Source organism: Lactuca saligna, chromosome 4, assembly GCF_052625555.1.
Source record: "Lactuca saligna cultivar CGN05327 chromosome 4, ASM5262555v1, whole genome shotgun sequence".
Classification (NCBI taxonomy): domain Eukaryota; kingdom Viridiplantae; phylum Streptophyta; class Magnoliopsida; order Asterales; family Asteraceae; genus Lactuca; species Lactuca saligna.
Genome location: NC_136420.1, coordinates 115226151 through 115252757, shown reverse-complemented (window position 1 = coordinate 115252757; position 26607 = coordinate 115226151). Strand labels below are relative to the sequence as shown.

Below are 26607 nucleotides of genomic sequence, written 5' to 3'. Positions count from 1 at the left end.
CATTTTTGATGCTTATTGTCTCTAACTTGACTAGCCCGGATCTGCGGGCGTTACACCGACTCTCTGCAGCTCGTGTAGCAACAGGGGCAGATCCCTGTGCTGATCCCTGTAGTAGTTGTGGGTACTCGGACTTCCAATGGCTGGTCTGGTTGCAGTGGAAACAGACTGCAAACCCCTTAGGGCAATCCCTCACGATATGCCCCTCCTTGCCACACTTGTAGCAAACACCAGCTCGACATACCCCCTCATGAATCTTGCCGCACTTTCCATAAGTACGGACCTTATGGCCTCTAGATCTCGAATCAGCGCTTGGCTGCCGGCTGAGACTGTTCTGGTTGCCGATCTCTCCCCTGAGACTTCGCCTCCTCTCTGGCCTGAGTCTCCACCTCAATCTCCCTCTTTCGGGCATTTCCTTGAAGCTCATCAAATGACCGATAATTCGAGTTCGCCAATAGCTATCGAATATCCCTCCTCATAATGCTCAAATATCGGCTCATACGTGCCTGCTCGGTGGGCACATGCTCAGGGCAGAACATTGCCCTCTCATGGAACATCCTCGTAATCACTGTCACTGACTATGTCCTCTGCTTGAGGGACATAAACTCCTGGACCAACCGTTCCCTCTCCACCAGTGGAACATACTCATCTCGAAACATAGCAGTAAACCTATCCCATGACACTGTAGTGAGCTATTCAAAGTGAAACTGGTTGTCACAAACTTCCACCAGTCCTTCGCTCCCAAGCAAAGCTGGTTCAGCGCGAGCCGTACCCTCAAATGTTTCAGAGAGGATCAAGTGTAGAAACACCCCTCGATGTCAGAGATCCATATCATCGTGGAAATCGAATCATGAGTCCCGTCAAACTCTGGTGGCTTCGTGTTGTTGAACTCCCGGTACAGTAACGAATCACCCCCTGGGGACTGGGAGTAGCGACAACTACGGTGACTGCAGCAGCAGCCGCCTCGGTAACCGCAACGTAACGCTCATCAAAAGTCTTGATCAAGGTGGTCTTGATAGACTCGAACATATCTGGGATGGCCTCTCGGATAGCTGCGACCACCTCTTTGTGAATCATCCTGCGAATCTCATCATCGCTAACTCCACTACTCTCAGGGTTGTGGCGCGTACCCACCATGATGTCTCTAAAACACAACACAAAAATAATCAGAGACTTGCTCGATCATACTCACACTTAATCACTCCCCCTACTTGTTCCTTAGCATCTCAAGGATTCTTACTTAGATTGCTCACTGACCCGGTGCTTCCAGTAGTACGGGCCCAATACTACCTTCCACACCGCATCTGTAATCACTCCAAGCCCTTCTCCTAGGATTCCATATCGCAAGTACTTTATATCTCGCCTAACATAGGCTACTCTCATAAGCTCATTTATGCTACATACTCGTACTCAAAGCAAATCACAGGTAGCAGTAACTCCTAGGCTAAGGCATCACAAATCAGACCACTCTAATCCTAAAATATGAAGTACCTAGGTGCATCCGAATCCCCAAACCAAGGCTGGCTGATTGTACACACTGCTCTTTCTCGTTTTTCTCTTAAAAACTCTTACTCATTTTAGAAAAATTGTTTCTCTTGAAAAATATCTCAAATCCTCATTTTGAGTCTAAACATACCCGAAGGTGCATTCGAATCCCTCAAACCAAGGCTTTGATACCAACTTGTAATGACGTAATTTTTCAAACCAATTTTTCATGTTTAAAATACATAAAACTCATATATTATATTTCATAAAAATCATAAGTGTCTCAATGTCAACATAAATCCACAACAAAAGTCAAATCCCAAAATCCTCAAAATAATCTCAAACAGGTGTGTACAATCACGACGGTGCCTTCCCGCGATCCTCGGAAGTACCTGAAACACATAACACATAACACGACAAGCATAAAGCTTAGTGAGTTCCCCAAAATACCATGCACAAGTAATTAGCCACTCGAGGCTATAACTCTGGAAGACCCTCCGATCAAGGATCTTTTAGGGTCTCTCTCTGGGGAAAGTGGCCGCAAGGGGAGGCTATAAGTGCCTTTAAATATTCCACATGCCCAAGAAATTAGGATTTCCTTCAGTAGCGCTGACTCGGCGAGTCGCCTTACAGACTCGTCAAGTCCATTCATTTATCCATGTCACTAGTCGCAACTCTACTCGACGAGTTCAGGCACCATCTCGTCGAGTCACTCCACAAATATCAAATTAAATGATAAAATAATATACCTGGGAATCGGGATGTTACAGTACATTGCTACGTTGAAGTTTCTAAAATTCATAACTTCCTCATAAGAAGTCAGATTTGGACGTTCTCTGTATGCACGCTCTCTCTTTTATGACCACTACAACTTTTATCAATACTATTTATCCTAAACAATCTTCTATCAAAATGTATATTTTACATAATCAGTCGTTTATACTTGTTAGGTGAAAATGAGGCATTACATTTCAATTTTCGGATCAACTCAAGAACACATACACATCACACCATATTTCAATTTTCAAATAAAAAACTCACGAACACACGTACACACATCAAATTTGGGTATTTAAAATCAATTAAAGCATCTTGTTCTTGTTTAACTTTTAAGAGCATGTGTGAATTCTTGAACAGAAATCGATGTGTGTATTCTTGAACAAAAATCGATGTACATGTGTGTTCATTTTATTTCCAAAAATTAAATAATCTTCAAGATTTTTAGATCTTCATAGTGTTCATCTTCTTCCCAAAAATCAAATGATTTCCAAAAGTGTTGACATGTATGTGTTCATGCTGTAAAATCATATATGGGTTGTAGGTTGAAGACCTATGAACATTAGATATGGAACAACACTCTGATTTCAAAACATGATGGAACAAACTTCAAATTCAAGAACACGATATGTAAAACATGGTGATCCATGAAAAATCTGAAAACCCATAACATGAATAAACACGATTTTGTGTGAGTTCTTAATCCGAAACACAAAAATCCCAAAGCTCGATTTCTTGTATGAACTCCATTTCAGATTCATCATCAGAAACCCATAAATCCCATTCTTGTATGAGCTCCATTTCATATTCGTGTGTGTGTGTGTTTGGATTTGACTTATGGTTCATAAAGTGAAACAAAATATGCCATAAATCGAGATGAAACCGAGATCTGATGTGTGTGTTCTTTATCTGGAAATCAAATATGAAGAACACATACACAAACCAGAAACCAACTAAACCAGATCTAAAAATAGACAACAATGTGTATTTTTCATCAGATCTGAATATAGACAACAATATGAAGAACTCAAATGACTTATGGACTTATGTTCCTAAAAATAGACAACATTGTGTGTGTTCTTGATCTAAAAATAAAAAATTAAATTATTTTAGATTTCTGACCAGAGACTCGTCAGAGACGATGACTGGAGTCTCGCTGGAGCTGGTAAATATGTTAGAAACCGACTAAACCTCCGATAACATGTTATAAGGATGTTTTTTGAACAATTCATCAATTTTAATAGAAAAATATAAAAAAAAAATAAAAAACTCAACATCCAAATCAAAAAATATATTATTATTTTAAGTCATTATCTCTTATTAAAGATGTTTTTAGATTTAACCTTCAAAAAGTTATAAAACTAATAGTAATACGTCTATTATTGAATTCATATGATCCCTAACAATTAAGTTATATGTTTCTCCCTTCTTTTTTAATGGAAAGTAATATATGTCTAAATCTTTAGTAGATTTAGGTATTAAAAAACATGTGTCGTCCCACTAATAAATTGGTTAAGACACCCATCAAGATTCTTCCATTGGATGATTATTATGCCGAGTTTGGTGGTCCAAACTACTTACACATCTATATTCACCTTTTATTATTCTCCTCCATTTTGTTGCTAATATCAACTTTAACGAACTTTTCCTTTTTTATTTCTTTAAGTTTTTGAAGTAAGTAATTTGAATAAACCTAATTTCAGAGGTTATTTGATTGTATTCAATATTTACTCCTGAATGATTATAATATCTTAAATACATATTATTCATTAGTCCATGTTTTTAATTAGTTTTGAAAAGGGCTGAAATAATATATTATGCATAATATTCATTACTTCGGAAACTATTTTGTTTGGCCTATGAATTATTTAAACATTAAGATTAATGTATTAAATGAGTTAATTAAAAAAATTAAATATAAATGTCTAAATATTTAAAACCTTATAAGAAAATAAGAAAAGTAATGAATTATTAAAATTGATCTTTTTATCTTCTAAATTTAAATAAATAAACAAAATAAAACAATGAACTTTAGTTTGTGAATTTTGAAATAAGAAGGTAAATCCATTAATAAAATTGATATTCATTTATTAATATATTTATTGTAGTTATTATACTAAAGTATTATGTGAAATTTATTAAAATAAAAAAACTCATAAAATGACATATAAAAAAAATTAAATCAAAATAACTACAAAATAATATTTGACAAATTAAATGAGTAAGTATGACACGTAACAAAAAAAAAAAACTTTCAGAATTTTTTTTTATTACGAGTTAAACCTATATTATAGATTACGGCTACAAACCCTTTTGTCATATGCCTTTATTATCGATTAAACCTTTGGCTTTGAATTTTATGTCATTATGACCTTTTCATTTTAATTTACGGATTATAGTACCAAACCTTGAGATTATTAAATTTTTTATATTAGGTTGATGTAAAATTGATTTTAAAGGTTTGATTCGAGTATAACTATTGAGAGGATAACTATAGTTATATTTATATATTTAAAATGAACCAACGTCGAGTATTCTTATTAGAAATTTCATTGCCTAAGTATATATTGTTATATTTATATATTTAAAATGAATCAACGTCAAGTATTCTTATAGACATTGCATTGCCTAAGTATATATTGTTATATTTATATATTTAAAATGAATCAATGTCGACTATTCTCATTACGCATGCTATTGCCTAAGTATATTTTGACTAGTATTTTATTTGAAGACATGAGTTTCTTAGAAAACAACGATGACATTTTGAAGGTTGCATATAGTGTGGTTAGAGTTGTAAACAACCGAAGTGACAGAAACATGGTTTATTTATAATTGTTTGTTTAGTTTAATGGAACTATCAAATGAACACGAACACATTAACTTTTATTGTATTGTGATATTTTCTACTCATTTGGAAATTTACTACCTTTACAACATAAAATCAAATGATTTTATAATTCTTTTATAACTTCCCTAGCAAGTAATGTTCCAAATATACATCCTAAAACAAAACAAGAAATCACATAAACTAAAATGTAATTTAATTCATTCCAACACACGACACATATGTTAATTATATTTTTGAATCACAAGGTTGTTAAGAATTAATTCATAATCCACTACGGTTTAGAATGATTCTTGAAGGTATTTTGGTTTAATCATACTTTCATTTTTTTAAGGGCTGTTTGGGTGAGTGTGAGTTTTTTGAGTTCAAAAGTCATTTTCATAAAAATCTTCATTGACTTCTTATTTTTGCCAAAAGAAGTTTTAAAAATATATGTGCAATAGTTTTTAGGTTTTTACATTTTAAAATCCCAAAATTGAGCAAGAAATAGCATTTTATGATTTTTGAAAATGAATGTTTTCTTCTTACCCAAAAGTTATTTTAAAAGAACTTTTAAAGTTCTCATATATCTTATTAAAATTTTTGATTTTTTTTAAAAAAAAAAAAGATAAAAAATCATTTTAAAAACAAATTCAAACACGATAGGAGTTTGGTTTGAGTTTGGCTTTTGTTAGAAGGTTCAAATGAAATTTTTTCCATTTAGCAACTAGAGCAAACACTACTCAATCGTTCGGTAAGTTGTTCATCACTAAATCATCTAATTTCTAGCAAACAACCTCTACAAACTAATTCGAGAATTAGACATCAACGTCCAACGCATTGCATCATTTTTCACTAAAAATTTTCAAAAAGAAAAAACTTAAACATATATATATATATATGCTCGATTTTAACGTTTTTATTTTTTTTTTTTCGTTTTTTTTTTTTTTTTGTTTTTAAAAAATTCTTTTTTTTTTCATTTTAAAAAAAAATCATTAATTTTTTTTTTCGATTTTTAGTATCTTTGCTACACGCTTGAAGATACTAGGGCATTTTCTTTATTTTTGTGTATATTTTTGATTTTTTTTTCCTTTTTTTTAAGTTTTTGATTTTTTAGATTAAATATCGATTTGAGCTTTTAATACTTAACAATTATAAAATTTTAAACAAGAAGAATATTAATAATTATAATTTTTTTTCATACTTTTTTTGAATCATATTATTTTTTTTTATAAAATTTTGAATCATATTATTTTTAAATCATAATAATATTATGCATCATACATTTTTTGATCATGTTAATTTGGATCATATTAATTTGGATCATAAGATATTGAATTAAATAAAGGTTTTGTTCAATAAAACATTTGGATTATTATATTTTTTCAATCATTTAATTTAAATCATAAAAAATATAATAATTAAAAATCATTAAATATTTGAATTAAAATATTTTTAGATCATAACAAATTAAAGATCATAAACATATTAAATCATAATGCTTTTGAATCATAAATATTTGAATCATTTCTATTTGGATCATATTATGTTCAGTATTTTTTAAAAACCTTTAATCTTTTAAAATCAAGTTTGGTATCTAAAATATCTCATTTTTGGAAAAGTTCATTTGTATTAAGTCATTAGAATAGTTAGTAGAAATATTCCTCAAATTTTTATCATTTTTGGAGAATGTTTATTTTGTGGATTTTTTATAAATATAAAAAATAATTTTTTTTTGTCAAATTTTCATGATTTTGCTCATTTTGTAGAGATTTAAATTTTAAGAACTTTGGTTTTTTTAGAATCTTTTATTCAAAGAAAAAAAAATTATAACTGAAAAACTAAGCGTTTGGGAAAAAAAAAAAAAAAAAAACTCTACCATCCAATAAGGGTTAGACACTTGTCATGTTGGGGGTGAAGATACGTGTCATGTTGGGGGTGAAGATACGTGTCATGGATTGGAAAGGCCACATAGGTTGAATATTTTTTTTTTTATTTTTATTTTTTTTAAAATTTTTTTTGTCACTTGTACCCTCCAAACAATTAACATTCCCCGAAAATTATCAAAATCTCGAAATTAATTACAAAAATGTCATATCATGTCGAGAGATTTTAACGATAAATAAAATCAAATGTTGGTCGTTTATTTTTTCAATCTTAAGGCTAAAAATTGTACTCGCAGTTCCTAATATTTTGTAAATTCCTATTTGATCTTATATATATATATATATATATATATATATATATATATATATATATATATATATATATATATAGAGAGAGAGAGAGAGAGAGAGAGAAAGAGTATCAAAATCAAATAATAAGTAAATATCTAGTAGGAAAAGTAACAAATGTATTATTTGTATATTTTTTGGTCAACCAACCAAATGAATCATTAGATAAAACAAAAATAATATGATTTTTTTAATGAATCAAAGTTTGATTCACTTTTCAGACAACTTTTGTGAAATCACAAAAATGAAGCATCGATGTTTTTTTTTTTTTTGGAATTTTTACAAAAAGAAAACCATCAATGGTTTCCAAGAAACAAAGAATATAACAAAATCATCAATGTTTTTTTTGAGATTTTGACTTTGACATCACATATTTAAAAGAATAATAAACAATAGAGATTTTGACTTTGACATTCCATATTTAAAAGAATAATAAATAACATATTAATTATCTACCATAATTAAATATGCAAAGATTACTGTAACAATTTTAAATGATTTATTTAACTATTTATTTTTTTATAAATTTCTATTGATGCATATATATATATATATTGTTTGTTTGTTACTTTAGTGGTGCATGATTATAAGGCTAATTTTGAGAATAAAGACAAGGGGGACCATTAGGAGAATTCCATTATAGACATCGGTCTCTTTCTACTTTTCACTAAATTACCAACCGCGACCACCGTGTTATATATATTCACTTGACTGGCGTAAGAAGAGATCACCATCGCCTCTCTGTGAATCAAACATGTCGCCAAAGAAGAAGAAGAAGAAGAAGAAGAAGGCATTTGGGGGCTGAAGCTCGTTTTTGGCCTAGCACGGAATGCAAAGAACAACCTTCTTCATTCAATTGTTTTGTGATCGATTGATTAGTAGAAAGGGAGGTTGAAACTAAGAGGCAAGTCATTCAGGCAAAGGGAAGGTGACGCCTTTCTTCCAGCGGTTTTCTTGAAGTTGTATGTGTGTTTTGTGTTTTTTTTTTTTTTTTTTTTTTTTTTTTTTTTTTTAGTTTGTATTATTTGAGGAGTGTTGTCATGATCGTTAACAGATATTTGGTATGCTGTTGTTATTGTTATTGTTTGTTTTTCTATGGTTGATGATGTATGGTTGTTGATCCGTTCTCCTTGAGGCGTTAATTGAAACTTGTTGCTTTGAGTATTCATTGATTGATTGTGTGGTTGCAAGCGATTTGAAGTTGGAAAGAATAATGGCATGTTGGCCTTTACACTTTGTAGTTTCGAATTTGTAGATTGGGTTTTATGGTTCTGACACTTTACAAATGTCAAAAATTGGGTCAGAAGTCAAACCGACCAGAAAATGACATTTTGTGAAACCAGATTTGATGGAAAAAAAAAAAAGTTGATGAAGATTACCTTGATGGTTAAGCAAAAGAAAAGTAGATCGGTGGTAAAGTATGAAAGATTTTGAACTATCGAGCTGTTTCCAAGGCCCTCTGTCCAACCCCCCCAAAAGGGCTTGAGGTATGTAGTGAATAGAATACAAAGAGCTAAAACACTTTAACGAATTAAAGAATGATCTAATTACTGTATCGCCTAATGAAGTTTGATGCTATTTAGATCAACCTTATAATATTACATCATAGCTAACCATCACACCTTAATTTAAATGCTAAAGACCAAGGGTTGTTTCTTGATGAGCTTAATAGATTAAGTACTTTTTCATATAGGCAACTATACATGGTTGTTTCTTATTGTTAATTTAGATTTCATCAATCATCTTTAACAGTTAAAACTCACACGGGTATCAAGTATTCAAGTGGGATTATAAGCTAAGCCTGCAAACTTGCCTAGAAGCTGTAGAGTGTATACATTGATACGCTACTTTTATGGCATTGATGCTATCAATATTCTTTGTTGATCATATACGCTATGTTTGTCCATTCTAGTGTCAAAAAATATTTTAAGAAAAGTGTCCAACACAAATCTTTTTGATATCCAAGGTTTTAATTATCGAATAATATTTGGATCAAGTTCAGCCTCTGTAACAATGAATGAATTATTAGACTTCCAACTAGGCACAAGTTGTACAAAAGATTAGGTCAAGTGGTAGTCATATTCATATATTCATTAATGATTAAACTTCCAACCATTTGACTTAAAATTGTTGAATCTACAAGTGTTTCTTTCTTTCTTTCTTATTCTTGCTTGAATAACTTGTTTTAGATACCATGGAACAAATACAAGTTAAAACAGCAGAATTTCCACAATTCAACATGTATCAATGTAAAAAAGAATCAGAAAGTTGTAATATATTGAATTTAGGCATGACCTAGTTGCAAGTATACATAGTTCTCAACAAATCGACAACAGGAACAAGATATACCAGGATACCTCCTCCCTACAAAACCCCCGCAAAATTAACACCTATTATGTAACTCAAACAATGGCCATTACAATTACCATTCTTATTCTTATTTCTCATCATCATCATCATCATCATCATCATCATGTCAGTATCACAAAAATTACCACAACACAATCAATCATTCAAGATCTAAACTGTTCTTCATTGTCTCATAAACCATATACGTAATACTAGCTGCTGGAACAACTTTAAGAAGATTGGGTAAAAGCCCTTTATAGAATCCTCTCATTCCTTCTTTCTGATACGTTCTCATGAACACATCAGACATCCCTTTATATGCAGTCGATCCACGTGGCGCTTGAGCCTGCATCCTGATAACCACAGTATCATCAGAACACAACACAGACAGAGACAGATGTCAGATAAAAGCAAATGCAAAGTTACCTTGTTCTGACAACCTGCAAAGGGTAAACAAAAGTGGCTCCTAGAGCTCCGGAAACTGTGCCACAACCTAATTGCACCAAAGGCCCAGGTTCTGCATCATAAAATTAACCAAAGATTCATCGTTATCATGTCAAAATAGGGTGTGAGATGTGTGTAATTGAGATGATAAATTGATAATGATATTCATACCACTGTCTTCAAGAATGTATGTTCTTGACATTTCTTTCAAAGTCTCATAAGCAGCTAAATCAATTCCAGCATAAGGAATAATTCCGAAAAGAGAAGGTACAATCCCTCTGTAAAAAGCTCGAGGTCCTTCATGAACCCATATGTCCTTTGAAAGCTTTCCCAAACTGGGAACTTTTGTGTTTTCAGAAGCGAAAGTTTGTAACCGGGTTTTGACTAAATCCATTGGATAAATCGCTGTTTGTGCAACAGCACCGGCCATACCGCCGGCGAGAAGACGACCGGAAGTTCCGATATCGCCCTGACCTTCTTCCCCTCCGATGAAGTTCTTCAACATTTCGTAAGTGTAAAACTTTATAGCGCTTTCAGGGCCGACTTTAATAACGTTTAGTCCATTACCTCTGAAGAAAGATAAAACCCCACCTTCTTTCCAAATGTTCTTGACTGCGGATGCAATTGATGCGTTTGACGTTTGGACTTGGAGGAGGACTTTCAGGCGATCGAGAGGAGCGGTGGCTGTACGGGAAGCAGCTCCGGCAACCCCACCTGCGATCAGGTACTTGCTGGCGGGTACATGTTTGTTCATGGCTGCTGGAATTATGGGTTGTTCTCCGATGTCGACAAGATAAACCCTTTCCCAGTATTGGTAAATGTTCTCGATGGTTGCTTCGTGAGGATAAAGAAGAAGAAAGTCTCTCCATTCTTCGAATGTTATGATGCCATTGTTGTCCTTGTCAACTCGCTCCACGAAGCTTGCTAGTTCGTCATCGTCAAGTTCTATCCCTGCAAAAGAAAAGCTGCCATGGCTAATAAGAGGAAGACAACTCGAAGGGTGTTTGAATTTGTTCTTGTTGAGAAGAGAATTATAAACTTCAGGGAAAAATTGGAAGTAAATTGCAGAGAAGATAAAGGGGGGAAGTATGATAGAATACCAGCCTTAACGAGAGCATCATAGAGCTCTTCTGGCAAAATGCAACCATTATGTTCGACATCAATGGCTTGAAAAATACGATAAAGCTCAAGCTCCTTGTCATCCATGTACCTTCTGAACTCCTGATAATCAACTCTCCCATCCTTATTTGCATCGCAAACCCTAAGTAACTCTTTCGCGTACTTGTAATCCGCCGGAATTTGCATCGCCGATAGCCCTACCTCGATCTGCACAGAATCCAAGTACCCTGCGTTTGATGTATCGAAGAAATTAAACAACCCTCGAAATCGTGATTCTCTCTCGTCTTTTGTCTCTCTTAACGCCAATAACACATGTTCGATTGTCACCGGTCCCTGCTCATTGACAGGATTACAGCATCCCGCCGGTAAGTCCCTTGCGGAAGATGGACGCCGGTGGTGATCTCCGACATGCTTAATCGCAGATGATGCCATCAAGAAATAAACCCTTAATTGCTCGAAAACATATCCCAAAATTGCTGTAAGGGAAAAGATCTATATGTGGAATTAGGTTCCAAGAAATCAAAACGCATACAGTAGAAATAATATTGGAAGATTCTTTGAAAGTTAACCGATAACTTGACCCAATCGATTCAAAGAAAGGCTCAATCTTTCCGGGTCAAAATTGTGGAGCTTTTGTTAATGGCGCATGAGAGAGGTCAGGGGGTTAAAGTGAGTGGGGTGGAAAGACCCGATAATACAGGGTGTATGTTGAAATCGATCAAAGAAACCTCCACACACACACATTAGTGCGTGTGAGAGAGAAAAGCGAGAAATGGGGAAATGAAGGTGACGATGGTTAGAGTAAATTATACTACGCGTTATCTGTGTGTGCGAAATTTTTGATCAAGAATCTTTTATGGAAAGGAGATTTTTATTTTTAATTCACGAAATAAATATTTTTGAGAGGGGATTTTCTTATAAATAAAGTTATATTTTAGAGGTTACATAACCATGGTATATTCCATTATTCGTATGTTTATACTTTATTCCAATGGTTGTTCTATCACAACATTGCAAGATGTATTTATAAAAACATATTTAATCTAACTTGTTATCAGACTGAAGTAATTCGTATCAATTTCAAGATATCCATAAATATGCATATGTAACGAAATGTTTATACGAAACGAGTAATGTGTTTTTGTTTAATACGACATCATGATAATTTATTAATACCAATACATCACAATTAGTATATTAAATTAATACCTGATCATACATAACACGATAAACAAATATTAAATCCTTTTAATTTCGTGTTAAATTTTGAACACGGAGATTACATGACATAACATATTATTTTTACATTTGATACGAATTTCCTTTTTTTAAACAAAGAAACCTTTTGTTTTAATTTCGATTCGTATCTTATATTTTTATCGTGTTATATATCATCAATTATCACCCCTAATATCTCACTAAAAACTTCAAATTTCGTTTATGGAATTGATTTTCATCACCTTTGATATAAAAAAATGTTTTAAAAAATCACCGTCTTTATTATTTGATATTCAAACAAGAATATTATTAATAATGAATACATATCATACTATTCGTAATATTTAAATAAAATATTATTAACATTTTAAAATTTTAAAAATTGTAATATTATGATAAAGACATTAAACATGTAATACTTTTATAAATAATATTATGTTTAGAATATTATATATATTAATAACTAGAAAGTGGGTCATATACATATTTACCATTCATTTTGTTTTTCATTTCCAACCATTAAGCTTCATTTGTTTTTATATTCCTTACCCATTAATTGATTTTGATCTCATGGTTGGTTTTCACTTCTTTTTTATGTTATTAGTATTTTATAAATTACAATTTTGTTCTCTTACTACATTTTAACTTCCGTTTTTTTTTTCTTTTTACATAATTTATTTATAGTTATTGTTTATATTAATACTATTTTTTTATTATTATAGTTTTTAAAATTAATTGTTATTTATGTATTATACGAATCAAAATATATTTTCATTTTTTTGTCCATCTTCTTTATAAATATTTGTGTCGATCAAAACTTTATTTTATATTTTTATGATTCAATATGTAAAGATGTTCACCACTGTAATGTGTTGGATAATAGAATATTGATATTATTTAAATAGTGATTTAAAGATGTTAAAACTAACTAAATTTAATATTAAATAATCTTTTAAAACTTTTCAAATATTTAGGTTTTTTATCCTCTAAATTTGTGTCTAAAAATTCGTCATTTGTACATTGGTAGGCATTTGGCCACCTAATTTTAGTGTGGAAAATAATATATAACTCATTTAGATTTTTTTTTTTTTTTTTTTTTGTGGATTTTAAGTTCATCAGGCATTTGGCCACCTAATTTTAGTGTGGAAAATAATATATAACTCATTTAGATTTTTTTTTTTTTTTTTTTTTTTTTTTTTGTGGATTTTAAGTTCATCAAACAATTATTTAGCGTTTTAATTATTTAAAAAGGTATTTTTGATGTTGCCTTTTTCGATATTAAAGACATTAACGCTAGACATTTTTTATTCCTTAATACTATTCTCCTTTATTTGTAAAAAAATTTAAAAAAAATAGTTGTATGTTAATTTTATATGAATTTGGTGCTATACATATGTGAATTAAAAAGAAAAGGAAAAAAGTTTGAGATTTAAACACATATTTTAATATCATAATAATGATAAATTATATTGTTTTCGATGATCCGTATCGAACCCGTTCTGTTTCGAACCTTAAAACCTAAAATCACTTTTATTAAATTAAACAACTCAACTACTAAGCTCCATTAAGCTCTATATTATAATATGAAATGTATTATACGAATCAAGATATGTTTTCATTTTGTTTGTCCGCCTTCTTCATAAATAGTTGTGTTGTTCAAAACTTTATTTTATGTTTTTATGATTCAATATGTAAAGATGTTTACCACCATAATGTGTTGGATGACAGAATACTAATATTATTAAAATAGTGATTTAAAGATGTTAAAACTAACAAAATTTAATATCAAATAGTGTTTTAAAGCTTTTTAAATATTTAGGTTTTTTATCCTTAAAATTTGCGTCTAAAAATAGTCTTTTGGACACCTAATTTTAGTGTGGAAAATATATAACTCATTTAGATTATTTTTTGTGGATTTTAATATCATCAAACTTTTATTTAGTGTTTCAATTATTTAAAAAGATATTTTGATGTTGCCTTGTTCATTATTAAAGACATTAACCCTATACCTTTTTTATTCCTTAATACTATTCTCCTATATTTATTAAAAAAAAAAAAAAAAAAAAAAAAAATTAGCTCTATATTACTTTTTTATATGAAACTGGTGCTATACATACGGTGCTATACATACGTGAATTAAAAAGGAAAAGAAAAAAGTTTAAGATTTAAACAGATATTTTAACATCATGAAAATGATAAATAATGTTGTTTTCGATGATCCACGTCGAACCTATCTCAGAATAAATTTCGAATCTTAAAACATAAATCACTTTTTTAAATTTAACAACTCTAACTACTAAGCTCCATTAAGCTCTATATTATAATATGATATGTATATAACTTACTTATTTATTATTTATTTATTTATTTATTTATTTATTTTTGGGGGGGGGGGGGGGGATTTAAAGATCATCAAACTTTACTTTTATTTAGTGTTTGAATCATTTAAAAAGGTATTTTGATGTTGCCTTTTGCTGGGTATTATTATCTTTTAAAGACATTAACATTGTACCCATCTTATTCCTTAATACTATTCTCCCTTATTTGTAAATTAATATTTTTTTTTAGCTCTATCTTAATTTTATGAATCGTGTGCTATACATATGTCCGAATTTCCTTTTTTTTTTTTTTTTTTTTTTTTGAGATTTAAATAAATATTTTAATATCATTAAAATGGCAAATTTCACTTTTTGGACGGTCCACGTCGAACCGGTCCGAAACAAGTTTGCAAACCTTAAACTTGAACCTCTTTTATGGAACTAAACATCTCAACCATTAAGGCTCCATAACAGGACTATGTTATAATATGATGTGTATTAGAATAAATTCAAAGTAGAAATTAAAAGAAGAAATGAAGATATATTATATGATGTGAAAAACATATATAAATAAATAACCTCATCTAACATTTTTTCGTTTATCATTTTCTTATTCACTCGATTTCACATGATTGCTTTCTAAATTTTAATTATTAGCATAACATCATCCATTTTCTTTGTTTGTTTCAAAGCTGTTTTGACGAGGCATAACGAATAATTCCATTCCATTTCAGCGTAAACTAAATTAATTTACTTTTCTTAAGTTCTATTCTAATGAACATGGTTTTAAAGTACACAATCGATCCACCAAACAAACATGTGGTGATCGGTGAACTATAATATTCCACAAACTATACTAAACTATATTTTAATATTTTATTAAATGATAACTTGTCACTTTTTCTATATGATACTTGTCATGCCACCCATATATATTACAAAAGCATTCTTTCTCCTATCATACATGATTACAGTGACAAAAGTTAAAAATTCAACTTTATTTCGTATGCAACATATCCTTATATTTTTTTATTTTTTTTCACATATTCATTTAAGTAAAACATCTAGTTTCACCAATTTATGTTGAAGTTGAAATAGAATGGTAGCCATCCTCACTTTGCCTTTGTCTCCTATACGAAACAACAACAGCTGCAAAAATTGCTAATCCAAACACAGTTACACCCCAAAAGAAGATTGGCACCACTGAATCTTGATGAATCTGAAAGATAGCAATATAATTATTATATTCTTTACGTATAACAACATGCTTAATCGGCTATTTTGGGATTTAGAAAATCTTACTTGAACAGAAGCATCCAAAGTAGAAGAAGAATCTACAACAAGAATATAGAAGAGCCCCATAACTCCCGTATGGCTCTTTTCACTGCTGTAATTAGACTCCAAAGTTAAAACTTCATCTTTGGTTATTTTTATAGACCCTGGTTTAGGGTAACATGTGGTCATTCCCACAATATATCCAGCTTCATTTCCCGCTTCATTTCCTTCCCCATATATAGCTCTCGATGAGCAAATCACACGTCCATCCTAAATAAAGTTTATAAATTTTAATCTTTATACACAAATCCAGATTAAAAAAAAATAAAAAACACATAACTACAAAAAGTTAAAATATTCACCTCTCCATATAAAGCAGAACCTATTCCACCACTATGAAGATGTGCAGAACCATAGACAACATCACCAGAAATTGGGAAATTCGCTTTTGATCTTTTTGTGCTGGTGAAGTCATTAGTTGTAATTCCGTTTTCATTTTTTTCAACATTAAACTCAATCTGTAAGATTCAAAATTTTAGTAAAATGTTGGAGAAATTTTATGTGTAAAGATGAAGGGTTGGATTAAGTTACGACTTACCAAGCAATCATGGATTCCAGTGTTCTCCCAAGTATCAGTGACATCAAAGATATAGATATTAACAGGTATTATGGAGTCACTCCAATCAACCCACTCAACAGTGTACTTTAGGTAAATGTTTCTTTTCACACTTTGAACCCCGTTTTTCACTTTGCATTGTGTTCCATCATAGCAACAGAATAAACCTCCCACATAATCTGGTTTCAAAGGTCGACCATATTCATCCTTTGTCACGTTATACAAGTTACATCTGCATTCAGTACATCCCATTGCATCAACTGCACCTCGAGTGTCAATTGCATGGACATTGAACAACCATTTCTCTTCGTATCCATTGGGAACTTGAAGTGGATTACCCACTTCGATTCCATAAGGATCAGGGACATGTGTATCTGTCTTTCGTGTTTCAGATCCCAAACCAAAAAATTGGGTAAGACCTTTACTGCATACTCCAGCATTTCTAGCAATAACGAAATCTGATTGGTGGAATCCTAGATTACCATTGTATTTTGCTTCTTTTATACCCTTACGTTGGTAGTATCTTACTGCAACCCAGTGGTGGAGATAAGTTTCTTGAAGGGAAACAGGATTTCCTTCTTCATCAACAACTTCGGCATTGAAGCTCTTTATCGCAATATGACCTTTTGGGAACTCGATATCGTAGTAGAATTTGTTTGAAACGGATCCCGGATGTTGAGTTATTTTAGGTGATAAATACACCTTTGATTTAACCCCGTTTTCATGTGTTACACGAGCTACTGATTGTTGAGCGCATATTGACAATAAAGATATAGCTAACACGAATAGAAGACCTTGAGTACCAGATAACATCGTTCTGAAAAAGAAATTGGGAAATTTTAGATAATGAATTCAATTATTCAAATAACATCATTTAGGATTTCATATGTTTGCTACGAAGATTGATTTGGTTCTATAATATATATATAAACATCCAAGAATCATTTGGATAAGCAGTAGTGGTGTGGATTCTACAAAGTAATAGTCAGCGGTGGACTCGATTTTGTAAAGTTCATATCAAAAGATTAAGCAAGAATACTGAATACCCACAAATATTTTGGATTAAAGAACCCTTCAAACTAACAAAATTGTGCAGAAAATTGTGAAGAAAGAAAGAAAAGAAATCCGTACCCAGAATAGTAGTCAATGAAAGCTTTACGACCTGACGACAACCTTCTGGAGATTACAGAGACGAAGGAGTGGCTCGTAAGTGTCGGGTTTATAAGAAACGAGAGGATGATGGCAGCGCTTACGCCACTGGTGTGAATGTTTGATTTCTATTTGATAGGATAGGGTGGGTAGTCGACGATGAAAAAAGACAAAGAAATTAACTGAAAATGGAACGTGGCTCTGAAGTGAGGGAAGAAGATAATAGCCAAACAAATTGTAGATCTTTGTGTTTGTTCGTTTCTGAATTGATAGGTTTAATTAAATCGTGTGTAATTTTAACACCACCAAAGATCAGATAGGGCTGGCAATGGGTGCCGTTTATGTATCAAACAACGAACAAAAATAAGATTTCTTTATTTATTTGAATAAATAAATTAATCTATCTATCTTATATCAAGAAGATCATTTAAATTAATCTATTTATTTGTTTTTTTTTTCTATATATATATTTTTCTCTATTTTGTTTAAATTTCATGTGAAGTTTATTGTCTACATGAACCAATCCAATAGTGTTCGGTATTTAGAGATAATGAATAATTGTGTCAATGTTGTATAATATAGAGAAAAGAAATATGTTGTTAATTGTATATATCTGTTATTTATTTTTATTATTTTATAATATGCTTCACTTTAATTTAATGTGTAATGTGTTCAAAGTGTGTTGTATATTTAAATATAAAAAAAAAGTTTTGTAAATTTTGATGTTTTTGAATTGTGTTATGAACATAAATGTGTTTGAAGTGTGTTGTTGAAAGAAAAAATGAGATCAAATATTAAATTTAAATGGTTTATGTTCTTACTCATGAAATAATACAAGGTATAACAAAATAAAAATCAAAAGTATAAATTTTATATGTTTGAAATGTTTTTAGACAATATATATATATATATATATATATATATATATATATATATATATATATATATATATATATATATATATATATATATATATAATAAGACAATAAATTTTGTGATAAAAAGAGCTATTTTTATAGTTATTCTTCACACAGATGATTAACAATTGTGTGGTGTAAGAAAATAAAAATAAACAATAAGCTGACTATATTATTGGTTGGTGTAAATTAATTCAAATGGTGCTTATTAAAATACCCTACAACATTATCTTTTTTTTTAAGATTTGTGGTTTGAAAATTTAAAATATTTTAAAAATCATAGATTTACAAGTTCATAAAAATATATTTTAAACCATTTTGAATTCAATCTCTTTTATTTATTTATTTGTGTGTAAATTGTGTCGTGGATTGTATCTGTAAATTCTTGTTAAAGGTAATATCACTTATTATGATTTGATTCAATTGTTTTTTCCTAAAAGATATTATAATTAAATACAATACAAAGAACAATTATTACTTCGAGGCAAATTAACCAAATCATTTTGAACACTTTTATGAAAATTGGCTATCATCATTTTGAATTTCATTCTTTGGATAAAAAAAACATTAATGGTTTCTTTTTCAATTATTGTGTTATTGTAATTTAATACACATAAATGCTATTAATTTTTTTAAAACACAAAACAATAGACGTATACAATTTAATTTTTAATAACCGATTTTAATGTTTTTGGTATAATATTTAGTAAAAAAAAATAGTGTAATAACGTGAATTTTCAAAACAATTTTTCATTTTTCAAATAACATAAACCATCATTCAAAATTCTCAAATCTCATGTTTAGCAAAGGTCATCATAATAAAAATATATCCCAAGATCATAAAATAAAATCTTCCTTCAGTGTGTACAGATCATGTCGGCACCTTCCCACGGTCCTCGCTAGTACCTGAAACACATAACACAACAACTGTAAGCATAAATGCTTAGTGAGTTCCCCAAAAATACCACATACTGCACATACGCCATTCCAGGCCATGACCTTCCGGTCCATGTGTCTCAGGGGACTTCCGTCCCAACCCGGTAAACCTTCCGGTCCATAACTCCCTGACCTTCCGGTCTACATCATAATGCCTTTCGGCCCATAACATAATGCCTTCCGGCCCATATCAAGCATAGCGTACATAGCACATACAAACGGGTAACTAATCACATACAATGCATATATCTTATAGCATATAAGAACTTCCGGTCACACATAGGTACCCTTCCAGGTACAGTATAGTGAGAAGACTCATCTCTGATATCTCGGTAAATCACTAACTCGGTACAAATACGATCTAGCCTCCGCCTAAACAGAGAAAGTAATATTCTCATAAATATAACTCTCAGAACTAGACTCTACTTTCTGTAACATCCCGGAATAGCAAGAGTGGAGTTGAAGGGCTAAAAGTATAAGTTTTGGAGGGCAACTCGGCGAGTCCATGGATGGACTCGGCGAGTCAGGTCGCGACTTTGGTCGCATGTCAAGTGGCCGACTCGGCGAGTCAATGAGGTGGACTCGGCGAGTAGGCGCTGAGTGGAGAAAACCCTAATTCTCGGGGTTGAGACCTATATAAAGAGCATTATGTTCCCTCCCCAGCCTCTTTATCACCCCCTTGAGTCCCAGAAACCCTAAAATCATGGAGAAACACCATTGTTGAGTGGATTGGGGCTTGGAGAAGTATTTGTTGAAGAAAGTTTGGAAGTTTGAAGGTGTGGAGCAAGGGGATTTGCTTGGATTCGAATTCCTTGCACATTGAGGCGTTCTTTTGAGGTAATATCTCGTTCTTAGGCTGTTGTTATCTTGTTTATTCATTTTGGGGTTTGAGGGAAGCTTATTTTGGGTGATATTGGAATCTAGAGGTTAGATCTGAGGTTGCTACCTCAAATCTGGAATGGAGTAGAGTTGGAATGCAGGAAAGTCCCTGTGTTGAGTATTGGATGAAGCTATCTTGTCCCAAACCTTAGCCCTAATGTGCAAAATGCATAGATCTCTTTGGATTCACGTAAAGTTTGCCACTTTACGTAATGGATGAGTTGTAGAAGGCTAGATCTATGTTTTGGATAAATTGCATGGCCTGGGATGCTTCTGTATGGATTCAGACCGGTGGTACTCGGCGAGTCACAAGGGTGGACTCGACGAGTTGCTTGAAGATGAGCTGGAACTCGACGAGTTGGATGAACAACTCGGCAAGTAGGTTGAAGATAGCCTTAGACTCGGCGAGTCTGTTTTTGGACTCGGCGAGTCTTGTCGAAGAGTCCAAATATTTTCTGGTTGAGTTGAGAACCGGCGAGTCAAGGGATGACTCGGTGAGTTGTGTGCGAGTGGACTCAGAGTTGTTGGACTCGGCGAGTCTCGGGGTGACTCGGCGAGTTAGGTCGCGGATCGAGTGAAGTTTTGAGTGTGGGAACTCGGCGAGTCATAGGGTTGACTCGGCGAGTAGGGTCTGTCAGGGGTTGACTTTAACCTAGTCTTTGACTAAGGATTGACCAGTGGTTTCCAGGGGTATTTTGGTAATTGTTGATTATGGTTTTGAGTTCACTGCATTGGTGGCTGTCCAGTGGTGGAGATCGTGTCAGGGATCGGAGCAGCTTGGGTTATCTGTTCAGTCGGCAGTTTCGAGGTGAGTTATCCTCACTATATCTATAGGGTTTAAGGCACCAAGGCCGACCCTTTTATCGGATGGAAATCCGGGTAATTTTCTGTTGTATGATATTGAGGGATATGGGCCGGAAGGCATTACATGTTGTGGGTCGGAAGGCAATGCGATGTGGACCGGAAGGTCATGGCATGGAAAGGCGTATGTGCATAATTATTATGTTGGCTGAGTCGTAGGGTGATGTTATGCTAGTGATCGGCTAGGATGGTATCTTGATTAGGGTAATGATATGTTATGTGATCTGTTGATCGATTTGCTAACTGTGAACTGTTATATGATTACATGTTATGTGCATGGTTGTCTGGTCTGGAGTGTAACCCGGTATGCATGGTTGTTCTATGTTCTGTCATGATATATATGCTTTTATGTTGCGGGCCGGAAGGCGATATGTTATGGGCCAGAAGGCAATGTGTTATGGTCCGGAAGGCATTACGCTATGGGCCGGAAGGCGATATGTTTTGGACCGGAAGGTTGTGGCCTGGAAGGGCGTATATGTGGTTGGTATTTTGGGGGCATCTCACTAAGCTTTCGGGCTTACAGTTGTGGTTTTTATGTTTTCAGGTTCTCAGGAGTCTGTGGCAAGGCAAAGGCGTGATCGTACTGTTCCTCGCGTTGGTGTTTTATGAAATGGACCTGGGAAAATACTCTTTTAAATAATGTATTGAAAACCTTTTTGTAACAACGTTATTAGAATGGGTTGTTTTTGAAAAGTTTTAATTGTTTCGAAATTTTTGTCGTTACAAGTTGGTATTAGAGCTTTGGTTTGAGTGAATTGGAGGAACACTCGTGTGACTCCAGTCTCAAATCGAGGAAGGTTTTAAAAGAGAAATTAAAATGGTTTTAAAATTAAGTAAAAAGGAGGACGCGGAGGTACGATCAGCCGGATCCAGTAAGTAACCCCAAATTACCATTCATGAGATTTGTTTTATTGAGCTTTGATAGAACAGCATGCTAGAGTTAGGCTAGGGATCTTCAGGAATTCATGTTAATGTTGCCTGATTGTGATGCCTGTAGCCTAGGGTTCCTTATGGGAGATTCTCAATGTTCCTCTAGTCGTGAGGGTTGAGCGTTGTTATGCATGTTTCTCTAGGGTGTTGTGGTAGTACTTCATACAAATATGGGTAGGTGTGGAAGGTAGTATGGGCCCGTACTACTGAAAGCACAGGACCCATACGCGTATCAGGGAAACCATGACCTCTAGGGTTGGGTTGAGAGTTGGTTCTCGGGATAGTGGGAAGAGTCTGAGGTTTTCTAGTATATTTTCAGTATGGAGATTTCGAGGCATGCTGGAAGCGGATCCGGGTCAGGATCGGGTGCAGGAGGAGGAGTTGTGGACGGGTCAGTACCACCCGAGATTATTGGTCAGATGAGCTCGTGTGAGTTGGATGCGAGGATTCGCGAGATCCTGCATGATGAGGTTGCTGCATTGTTCCGGGCTGAGTTGCCGGAGTTATTTGGGTCGATCAAGACCGCCATGGTTGAGTATTTTGATGAGTGTTATGCGGCTCTCGCGGAGACGGCTGCCGCGGCGGCTACAGTGGCTGTAGCAGCGGCAGGGGGAGGAGCTGATAGGGATTTTCAGTATCGGGACTTCGATAATACGGAGCCTCCCACCTTCGATGGAGTTCAGAACCCGATTGTTGCTATGAGATGGTTATCGGACGTGGAGGGGTGTTTCTTCATGTGTTCATGCCCTGCTGATCAGAGGGTGAAGTGTGCTCTGAACCTGTTGAGGCTCGGGGCGAAGAATTGGTGGAGATTGACCGCGGGGTCATATTTGGATGAGCAAAGGGTTGCGATTTCATGGGATCAGTTCAAAGAGATGTTCAGTACTCGTTATGTTCCGCAGGTAGAGAGGGAGAGGTTGGCTCGGGAGTTCCTCGAGCTGAAGCAGGATTCGGAGTCGGTGACGGAAATCACCAGGATGTTTACTGAGAGGGTGATGTTTTTCCCTGAGTTCACTTCGGAGCAGGCTCAGATGTCCCGATATCTGAGTATGCTAAAGAGAGACATCAGACAGTTTGTGTCCGCACAGAGGTGTGTCACATTGTTGGAATTGCAGGAGGCCGCCAGGCGGCGTGAGTTAGAGATTGAGTTGCAGTTGCGTGAGCTGAGGCAAGCTCCAGTTCAGTCGGAGCCGGCAATGAAACGGTCTAAGACCGTTGATTACAGGATGGGGGATCTGAGCAGCCACACTTGTGGGAAGTGTGGGAGGAGTCACACCGGAGTTTGTAGGTCCGGTGGTGCATGCCGCAAGTGCGGAAAGGAGGGGCACTGTGCGAGGGATTGTCGGCGGTCAGCACCGGTTTGGGATTTGAGGATTTGCTATCATTTTCGTCAGGTTAGACATATGGGGGTCAACTATCCACAGTTTTCCGCGGGATCGGTGCAGGCTCCAGCACCGGCCACTTTGAGGATTTCAGGAGAAGGTCAGGGTGGAGCGGAGCCCCCAAGGGCTCAGGGTCGTGCTTATTAGCTTGCGGCAGAGGAGGTCAGAGCAGTGCCGGATGCAGCTGCGGGTATATTTCTTCTTGATGTCATGTTATCTTGCGATTATTGTGGTGTATTGTTTGTGCTGGTATCTTTGTGTGGTTTTGATGTGGTATTCGTCGTTTTGCGGGTTGAGGTTTTGGTTATGGATTTGTGTTTCGGGTTTTCGTCTTGGTATCCGTTGTTCCTTGAGGGTTTGGCATGGCTATGGATTTGTGTTTCGGTTTTCGTCTTGGTATCCGTTGTTCCTTGAGGGTTTGGCATGGTTATGGATTTGTGTTTCGGTTTTCGTCTTGGTATCCGTTGTTCCTTGAGGGTTTGGCATGGTTATGGATTTGTGTTTCGGTTTTCGTCTTGGTATCCGTTGTTCCTTGAGGGTTTGGCATGGTTATGGATTTGTGTTTCGGGTTTTCATCTTGGTATCCGTTGTTCCTTGAGGGTTTGGCATGGTTATGGATTCGTGTTTCGGGTTTTCGTCTTAGTATCCGTTGTCCCCTGAGGGTTTGGTATGATTATAGTTTGGTGTTTTGTGCTATCGTTGATTATCGTTCGTGAGGGTTATTAGCAGAGATGCGGCACTAGGTTGAATGTCGGGTAGCATCTATAGTTGTGGAATGGATAATTGGAGATCGGATTTTTTTTGAGCAAATTGATCAGTGAGGAGATGTGTTTTGTTGAGGGTTGTTTATGCTTGTGGGAAGCAGTCAGTGTGTAAGTGTTTTCGTTGTACAGGGTTGTTCTGGAAGGTCGTTGATGGCAACCGGTGGTTGTTAGTCAGTGCTATAAGTAGGGGAAGAATTGGAGAATTCTCCGGGAGATCGATGAGTACTTGAGGGTGCTTAGCTGTTGGGATTCATCAGTGTTCTGTCAGCTCAGAGTATAGGCTGATAGGAGCGAGTGTCCGGCATACGGGGCGGGATTCAGACCTAGGGCATTTGGTTGTGGGGGCCTGGGAGCAGGACGGGATCGAGTATGTTTGATGGAGCTAGAGTTTGGAACCCTTAGAGGGCTAGAACGGTGTGCAAGGGAGGATTTACAGGGGTGATAACTCGGAATGTCGAATGCTGGTGAGGCGATTCAGTCATGCTGAATACCCTGCAGGTATTGTTGAATCAGTTTGAGGATATGGGTTGTGTAGGTTGCAGTGTGATTACATTGGGAGGTCTGGCCCCAGGTAGTGATCTTGTTTAGTTGAGGTAGTGCATGGGCTTAAGAGTCCATGTGAGGAGAGTCAGAGTGAGTGTGTTGGATGGATAGCGGACACGCTAAAGGGTGGTGTAGCGTTGGGCGAGCACTGTGGCAATTGTCGGGGTGACATTGTGGCCAAGTGGATTCCTTGGTAAAGGAAGAGAGAGGTAAGAGGTGTGTAACTCCGAGAGGGAGTGCAAGTTTACGGAAGTAAAAGTGGCAGAGCAGAGTTATGAATAGAGTACTTCAAGTATGGTTCGAGCAGCATGTTTACGGCATTGGAATAGAAGCTCATCCGGTTTGGGATGTCTGCTGAGGCCGCGGAAGGAATTCCGCAAGTGTAGAGCCAAAAGGCTCGGAAGAGATGCAGGGAGAGAGTCTTGGACTCTCAGTGTGATTCTGATCAGGTTATGGGGTATGTATTAGTGGTTTATCCTGGGGGATGTTTGAGGATATTATCAGTGTATCAGGTTTACCCAACCTGAGGGTGTTAGAGCTAATTCAGCATGTGTATACGGTTGCAAGGGGAGAACTCGTGAGAGTTGCTCTGAGATTGAGAATGGGTCTCTCAGTTGTCCCGGAATGGTTAGAGTGGGATTCGGATCGGGAATCCTATGGTTCATGGTTTTCTAGCCCCTATGGGTCGAGTGATTGTTGAGATTTGGGGCAGTGATGCATCTTGGGTAATTCTCGGTTATTGAGGGTGATTATTAGAGGGTACAGTCGATGCCCAGTTAGAGACGATGGTCAGGACATCGTAAGGGAAGGGAAAGTGTGTTCGAGTTTCGACAGGTATGCCTTGTGGGACCTGGTCCAATTAAGGCCAGGTGGCGCGCCGTGGGAAGTATTTTGAAGTTGAGTTGCCATAGGCTTCGAGGACGAAGCCTAATTTAAGTGGGGGAGAATTGTAACATCTCGGAATAGCAAGAGTGGAGTTGAAGGGCTAAAAGTGTAAGTTGGAGGGCAACTCGGCGAGTCCATGGATGGACTCGGCGAATCAGGTCGCGACTTTGGTCGCATGTCAAGTGGCCGACTCGGCGAGTCAATGAGGTGGACTCGGCGAGTAGGCGCTGAGTGGAGAAAACCCTAATTCTCGGGGTTGAGCCCTATATAAAGAGCATTATGTTCCCTCCCCAACCTCTTTATCACCCCCTTGAGTCCCAGAAACCCTAAAATCGTGGAGAAACACCATTGTTGAGTGGATTGGGGCTTGGAGAAGTATTTGTTGAAGAAAGTTTGGAAGTTTGAAGGTGTGGAGCAAGGGGCTTTGCTTGGATTCGAATTCCTTGCAGATTGGGGCGTTCTTTTGAGGTAATATCTCATTCTTAGGCTGTTGTTATCTTGTTTATTCATTTTTGGGTTTGAGGGAAGCTTATTTTGGGTGATATTGGAATCTAGAGGTTAGATCTGAGGTTGCTACCTCAAATCTGGAATGGAGTAGAGTTGGAATGCAGGAAAGTCCCTGTGTTGAGTGTTGGATGAAGCTATCTTGTCCCGAACCTTAGCCCTAATGTGCAAAATGCATAGATCTCTTTGGATTCACGT

The 26607-nt window shown here is 35.0% G+C and overlaps 2 protein-coding genes across 2 annotated transcripts; both read right to left on the bottom strand.

The window, feature by feature from the left end:
* Positions 1 to 9570: 9570 nt before the first annotated feature.
* On the bottom strand, positions 9571 to 12061 carry LOC145042643 (calcium-dependent mitochondrial ATP-magnesium/phosphate carrier protein 2-like). Its single transcript, XM_078991102.1, has 4 exons — positions 11214 to 12061; positions 10285 to 11064; positions 10096 to 10186; positions 9571 to 10022 (listed from the first exon to the last, which is right to left on the bottom strand). Exons 1-4 carry the CDS (start codon positions 11662 to 11664, stop codon positions 9830 to 9832), a joined length of 1515 nt encoding a protein of 504 aa, XP_078847228.1. The 5' UTR covers positions 11665 to 12061; the 3' UTR covers positions 9571 to 9829.
* A 3640-nt stretch (positions 12062 to 15701) lies between these two features.
* Positions 15702 to 18045, bottom strand: LOC145042641 (uncharacterized). The gene is made up of 5 exons (XM_078991100.1): positions 17791 to 18045; positions 16642 to 17476; positions 16406 to 16561; positions 16071 to 16313; positions 15702 to 15987 (listed from the first exon to the last, which is right to left on the bottom strand). The coding sequence occupies exons 2-5, from the start codon at positions 17470 to 17472 to the stop codon at positions 15847 to 15849; spliced, it is 1371 nt and encodes a 456-aa protein (XP_078847226.1). The 5' UTR covers positions 17473 to 17476; positions 17791 to 18045; the 3' UTR covers positions 15702 to 15846.
* Positions 18046 to 26607: the final 8562 nt, after the last annotated feature.